The 7,437-nt window shown below is 42.9% G+C and overlaps 1 protein-coding gene across 1 annotated transcript in view; it reads left to right on the top strand.

The window, feature by feature from the left end:
* Window positions 1–211: 211 nt before the first annotated feature.
* Gap43 (growth associated protein 43) overlaps window positions 212–7,437 on the top strand; it is a 95,658-nt gene continuing 88,432 nt past the window's right edge. Inside the window, exon 1 of the mRNA XM_052740702.1 lies at window positions 212–347. Within this exon, the coding sequence (XP_052596662.1) occupies window positions 318–347 (30 nt within the window). The 5' untranslated portion in view covers window positions 212–317. The remainder of the gene's footprint in view (window positions 348–7,437) is intronic.

Genomic DNA, 7,437 nt, shown 5'->3' with positions numbered 1-7,437 from the left:
ACGGAAGGGGGGAGAGAGAGAGAGAGAGAGAGAGAGAGAGAGAGAGAGAGAGAGAGAGAGAGAGAGAGAGAGAGAGAGAGCATTGCGGTGAGCAATAGCTGTGGACCTTACAGTTGCTGCTAACTGCCCTGGTGTGTGCGAGGGAGAGAGAGGGAGAGAGAGAGAGGGAGGGAGGGAGGGAGGGAGGGAGGGAGAGAGAGCGCGCTAGCGCGAGAGAGCGAGTGAGCAAGCCAGCAGAAAAGAGGTGGAGAGGGGGGGAATAAGGAAGAGAGGAGGAAAGGAGAGAAGGCAGGAAGAAGGCAGGGGAAGATACCACCATGCTGTGCTGTATGAGAAGAACCAAACAGGTAGAGTTAAAGATTTTTTTTTTTTTTTACTTCTTGCTGTTGTGAAATTACCAGAGCACAGTATTTCCTTGTAAAAGGCAGGGGAAAAAAAAATATTTTGAAAACTGCTTCTGCCCTGGTGTGGTGCTCTGGTCTTCTTAGCATATGGTAACTGATGGTTGCATCCCAGCTTTATTCTTTTCTGTCTTTCATGCTCTGGTTTTGGAATGCTGATACTAATTAGGGTGAGGGTAGAGAAATATGCCGGCTTGGCTGGAAATACGATTCCCTCTCGCCTATTAGTAAGTGCATAGCCGCTAGGTCTCTCTGGTTTTGAGGGTGTGGATGTAGAAAGGGGTGTGGGGACAATGTGGGCTCTATGTACAAGATAAGAAAGCGACCCTTTATACTATTTCTGAGGAGCGTGGTTTGAGAGAATTATAATCACAGTTGAACATTGCCTGCTCTGTGGTTCAATTTTTTTCACATGTGCTGCGGAAGATACCTGATTTCGAGCTCGCAGGAGCTTTAAATGGGAGCAGGTAGATGTGGAAAAACATGTGGAGATTTTTATTTATTTAATGAATGAATGAAACTAATTTGGGAGATTTTTTATTTTTAAAGAGAGCCTTAAGACAACGGGGGTTGGGGGAGAACTGGCTGTGCAGAGGGGGAAAATCCCCTTCCTAAGATCAGAGGCGGATTGTGCGCCAGCTGGTCCGGGAAGAGGGTGGACCACGCCCCTACGAGCTTTGAGCTTAGATGGGATGGGAAAGGCAAGCCGGTATTACCTGTTGGAAACGGGGCTTTTCTCCTTCCCCCTTCCTGCGAGTCTCTCCTTACATTCGCAGTGACCAGAGGTGTGTTAATATCCCGGAGGATAGGCATGGTGACTCATGTTCATCAGGATGAGGGACGCCTCCAAGACAAGCTAGAATCCTAAGCTCCCCTCCCCCAATGCCTAGATTTCCCCCCCCTTTCATTTCAAATTGCTCACTTATTTCTTGAAAGACATTTTTGAAACTTAATTGGGGTGAGGGTGGAGGGAAACAAGAGGCATGGTATTCCGCAGTAACCCACAGCGCAGCAACACTCACCAAATGCAGCCTTCAAACATCCCTACAAGCACGTTTGAGTGATTTTTGGAGAGGGTTAAGAAAAAAAATGGGTGTGGGGTCTGAGTGCCTGTGTGCTTGTGTGCCCATGGTGGGGTGGGGTGGGATGGCAGTAGTGGTTGAAGAACCCCTCCGCAAACTGCTTGCCTTAGGGGTGGGGTACAAGAGTGGAGGATTTGGTATTATTCTTGTGCAGGTATTAGAAACTGGGCAATGTGTTAAACACTCTGTGAATCCAAAGTGGGTGGAGGAGAGTGCAGAGGAAAGAGCCATTCAGCCTGGCCACATGTAGCCAGCGCCCTGGAAGGAGGGGTGGGGAGTAGGGATGAAGAAGGTAGAGGAAAAGAGGTATAAGCAGAATGTCCAACTAGTTAGAGGAGAAGCAAGCCCAAAATAACAAGCAAACAAATAAATGTAGATATTTGGTTGTAAAGGGATGCATGGAGAAAAGTCTATCAAGGCGGGGCAAGGGGTGCTGCTGGCTGTATTCCTCCAGCTGCTCTTGGTTGCAGAAACTGCTACTTCCATGGGAACATTTGTAAAACATTTAGTCCCATGTCTTCCTTCATTTTAATATATAAATGCAACAGATACAGGTGCCAGGGTTAAACACACCCTCAACAAAAAGGCTTTATGATGACTACACTGGCCAACTGGCCAGCTGGTGAAATAAAATTTAGGAAGGCAGAGCCTTAAGAAAACCAATTCAATCCATTTTAAAGGCTTGAATTTTGGGGGGAAAGGTGTGCTGGCTGACAGCTTGTTCCCACCCTATTTTTATGCGTGGGAGTATGGGAGTATCCACACATCTCCTTCAGTCAAGGGAACCAAGCATGGTTTTTAGACAGGGAGTTGGGGCTGAAGGAATTCCCTCCCCAATTGAGGACAGCTGCTTTCACTGGCTCCATCTCACTGAGAGCCTGGAGCACTCACTCTGATGTGCAAAGTGATGAAGATGAAATTGTGTGTTTAGGGACTTGTAGGAATTTGCATGTAAATGTGTACAGCACACGCATACTTCCCATGCAGCCACCGTGCATGTGCTCTGTATGGATTCCACATGCCTGCCTGTGCTATAGTATCACCATGGCAAAGGGGGAAATGGAATGTATAGAAACGGTCATTTTTGCCCACACATTTTATAAATAGGTTCCTGGGCATGAAATGGTTATGTGCCCTATGTAATAGTGTTATGTCTCATTTGCATAAGTTAGTATTTAAGATATCATTAAACCAGACAGAAGGAAATGGTGTCTTCAGGGTGTGGGCTCATATTACACTGACTGACATTTCTATAGTATGGATACTTAAGTCTCACGCAGGTTTTCCTCTTGTGGGTGGAAATGATGCTCTCTCATTCCAGGGAGAATCTAAGGGTTTCATTTCTTCTTCTGGAAGGTGTTTATCATCCTAGTTCTTAGCAGGGACTAAAACAAGGGTACAAACCTGCAAAGGTCTAACTGCCACACCCATGAAATCCAGTAGCAATGTGGGAGGGGGACTGGAGGGCTTGCACTTCCTTCCTCTTCCACTTGAGCAGCACAAGCAAGCAGCCTTAGATATTTCTAAGTTATGATACATTGTCAGTGGGTGAGGAGAACACGTAAATGATCTCTATTAGCCATTATTTACCACAATAGATTATTAAGCAGAAAGAAGAGAATGAGAGAGAGAGAGAGAGAGAGAGAGAGAGAGAGAGAGAGAAGAGAGAGGAGAGAGAGAGGAGAGAGAGAGAGAGAGAGAGAGAGAGGGGGGGGGGGGGGGACTACAAGGGAGTAGGCAAAGGAGGATTAAAATAAAAGAATCCTGGAGATTTTATTGGCTCATGATTTTCAAATATCTTGGGGCTTACTTTAAATAGCTCAATTACCATGCATATTGCAGATGATTAAAAACTTGCAAGGTGTCATAGTCTACAGAGCAAGAAAACTATGAGATGTTTCCTTTGTTTAAAAATTATGACTTTATTTTGTAGCTGAAGTGTAAAATTTACTCTGCAAGCAAGCAGACCAGGGCCCCCAATCTTTACCCTGCTAGCCTATGCCTTTCCTCCAGCATGACAAATAAGTCTTATCTTTAAAAGACTGATCCATGCTTTAGAATTCCAGCCTTGCTGTTCCCTCCCCCTAAGAACATCAGGAGGTTTGGAAGGGTACAGTTCTGCTGCTGGGTGGGGGAACATTCTTTCGAGTAAGAAATTGAATTCCTGCTCAGTCTCTCTGAGCCACACCCAGTGTCATCCAGGGATTTAGTCAATTGATTCAATAGAGGCCTTCTACTTAATATAATTGAAGCTGTTCATTTTTTTAAAAAAAAAAAAAAAACATCATGATATCTTCCACATATTTCCAAAATTAACCAGAAGATATTATTTAAAAGGGTTTCTTCCCCCGACCCTTTCCAAGTCATCTGAACTCGCAGAGAACCTTCCACAGTTTGTGGTGAATTTAGAAATGTGTTCACTTCTGATTATTAAAGTTATACTATGGCACATGCACAGTGATTCCTGACCCTTCATGCTAAGAGAGTCCTCTGAACGCACGTCAACCTGGTATCTGCTCACTCTACTTCTGTGAGCTATGCCGAGGCAACTGGAGTAAGAAAACACAGGGTTAATGTTCCTTCTTGCTGAGCCTGTGAAACTGCAGCAACCTCCTTTGATGTGGCAATGTAAAGGGCAGAGCTCCTGCTCACCAACAGGAAGGGTGGCCCAGGGTCTTCTGCTTCTGTCATAGAGAAATTACTAGTGACATGCCTGGGGCAGAATTAATCCATAGACTTCAGAGTTTTACTTGGTCCCACAGGGAAGGGGTGGGGGCTTTCAGGCAATAATGCAGCTATGTGTTAACTCATTGTATTCCCACTCCACCCCACCTCTCCCCAACACTGGTCATACTGACTTTAAGACATGTCTAAAATCTTTTTCTATGAATAGATTAAGAAATGCCTCTCAATAGAAACCTCTCAAAGTTCATCAAGAGAAGGTACAGCATTTAACTCCTTCACTTCTCTGTTAATTCTAAGAGAGTAGCACTTGTAAAAAGAGTGGGTGATGACACCAGTGTATTGTCCCTTGAATTTCGAAGTGTAGACAGTCTGTCTCTGTGCCACTGATTTGAAATCATTATAGAAGTCTCTGGAGAACACTGGGCTGTGAGTCCCTAGTTTCTACCATTTGTACACTCAGTGACTTTGAACGGATCACATCATAGAGTGTGTTTCTTCATGTCATGGGGATGGAAGAATAAGCCATCCAATCAAAGAACTAAACAGCCCCACCCCATTTACCTTAAAGGGTTTTATAAGGATTTTCTCTATTCTGGACAGGGCAGCCTTTTCCCTCCCCACTCCACCCCCACAACTGTCAGAACATTATTTTGTCTTTTTCATTAGAGACGTTACTTTTGGTCACACTGAGTGCTCTGCCTGGATTCTTGATCTCTCTTCTGTGTTTTCTCCAGATCCCACTCACTCCTGCTCCATTCCCTTGAGATTTCCTCAGTTTGTGTTGCATTAGCTGCTTTCCTTGTGGTCAGTGGATATGCCTTGTCTCCTCCATTTTAGAGTCTCCTGACTCTGCCACCCCATCTCTACAGCGCTCCAACTCACTCTCCTTTTAGAACAAAATTTCCAATGGCATTCCATGCTCATGCTCTTCTCTGTCACTCATCTTCACTACTCTGCCTGGCTTAAAGAGACCTCTGTTCCCATGATTCCACTAGCACAGGGTACCATTGCAGGTGAGTCATACCTGGTTTAAAGAGACCTCTGTTCCCCTGATTCCACTGACACAGGCTACCATTTCAGGTGAATCATTAGTCTACATCTTGCTTATTTTCCATTGCTCTGTCTTCTCATTGTCCTTCCTTGATAGTTCTCCCAATCCCCTTTCTCCTCAAGCAGGACTTTTTAAAGCTCTCCCCCACCACCCAAGGCCAATGACTTCCCATATGTAATCTTGGTTCTTTTTTTTTTGCTGTCATACCATTCATTAATACCAGATAAATGTATCCAATGCAGAATTCAGTCGGGTGTCCTCTGTTTTGGACCATCCTTGGACTTCCTACTCCATTGCTCTAGCACTATCCACCCAGCTCCAGAGTTCCAGAAATCGAGGATGTGTCCCAAATGTGGCCCTTCATTTCAACTCCCACATTCAGTTACAGAATCTTTTGACTGTAGCTGAAAAGATTGTGAACACATTCTTTGCTTTTTACCACTTACCTGTTGGTATAAATAACCTGGCCCAGTCCTTTCATTACCTTTCATCTGGCCAAAGGCAACAGATGAACCCCGTTCCACATGCTTTGCTTTCTCTTTTCTCTCTCCTTGAAACAGAGAAACTGTCTTTACCTGATGTAAATCTGGTCACACTGTTTTCCTCATTAAAGTTCTACAATGTCTCCCTGATGTCTACAAACCATTAAACATCCCTTCAGGATACATGGCATGATCTAGTATTGCCTATCTTCATGGGGCCATCTTTAAATACTTCCTCCTTCTCATGCCTCAGTCTTTTGCTCACTTTACACATTTTCTTTAGCCTGGAAAATTTCCATTTCCCTCACAAGAGGTAGCTCTTTAAACTCATTCTTTCATTAATGAGGTTTCTTCTACTATTGTTATAACCATATTGCATTTTGAACTATCTCCATTACTAGAGTATCTCCAATACTCTAGTGTTGTATACTATGAACTTCTTGTAAAAAAATGATAAAATTGCATCCTCTCTCTCTTCTTACTGATTATCATACTGTATGGTAGATAGGTGAATACTTTGAATTATGAATGATCTGCTTGGCTAAACACATATGGAATCAAATGTTCAGTCTAGTCACACTTGTGGCATATTTAAATGGATAGAATCACTAGTGAATTTTAAAGAAGCTATTGGTATGAAATTTTAAAGTGGAATTAATTCATCCTCATTGACTATTGTTAAAAACTTATAGATGTGGCAACTGTCTATTTTTCATGCAAGCAGGCACAGAATTAGCCCATTTTGTACACTGCATTTCTCCAAACATAGCTGGAACTATCTGGAGACTTCCTTTCTATATCCACCACCTCTAGCAAACAGCACACCAGTCCCATCCTCAGAGGTGAAGAATCCCATTCTAGATTTGGCTACTAAATTCTTGCAGCTCCATGGGGCCTTTCCTGGGAGCCTGGTGTACTCATGAGCCTTGCTTTGTCCTACAACTATCACTTAAAGACTTCATGTCCGTCTTTTGTTGCTCATAGCTGATTTATTTACTTGGCTTGTAGTGTTAGCCTGTGTTGAAGAGTATATGATCAATAATTAATTTTATTTACATTTGAACTTTTTCTTTAATTAATGTTACTTACATTTGAACTTTTTCTTTTTCCCTGAAGTATCTGAATAATAATATCTATCAACATACATCTTGTGTGGAGCTGAAGGGAGGGTGAATAGCAAGTAATCTCTTAAACTTGTGTTAAACATACATTAATCAGATCATTTGAATCTTTGCCAGTTTTGAATAGACTTCATGGTTTGGGGTCTTGATGTGAGCCTAGGTGTCCAGTATGGAGGAGATTGCAACCACGTATTTCCATGACTTCAAGTGCTGTATTCCCACTAACTTTGAGAAAAGAAGCAAGATAAAAATATTTATAGGTGAAGTTTGTGTTTCACTGCCAAAGTTAGATGGTATTTCTCAAACCTGATGTCCTTGTCCTATGTCCTACTTAATGCTGTACGCATCTCTGGCTTGGGGTTTTCTTAACCTTTTCTCCTCCCATCCAATGCAAGTGAAGTTTTTCAGGTTAGTACACCAGTTTCAACTAGTGTTTGGAGTTTGAAGCTATGGGAAGAGGATGTTAAGAAAAAGTGTATCTTGCCCAACTTTCCAATATGTGTTTTAGGCAAATCAGGCACTTTAAGGTATACCTAGCATGGAGTGGACTCTCAATACATATTTACTTGAGGGAATGTAAGACTCATCATGATGGAACCTGAGAAGAGATGTTTT

The sequence above is a fragment of the Peromyscus californicus genome, unplaced genomic scaffold (genome assembly GCF_007827085.1).
Source record: "Peromyscus californicus insignis strain IS unplaced genomic scaffold, ASM782708v3 Scaffold_16__1_contigs__length_79575227, whole genome shotgun sequence".
In the NCBI taxonomy this organism is placed as follows: Eukaryota; Metazoa; Chordata; class Mammalia; order Rodentia; family Cricetidae; genus Peromyscus; species Peromyscus californicus.
Note: the sequence above shows the minus strand (reverse complement) of the source record. Positions and strands in the feature narration are given on the sequence as shown.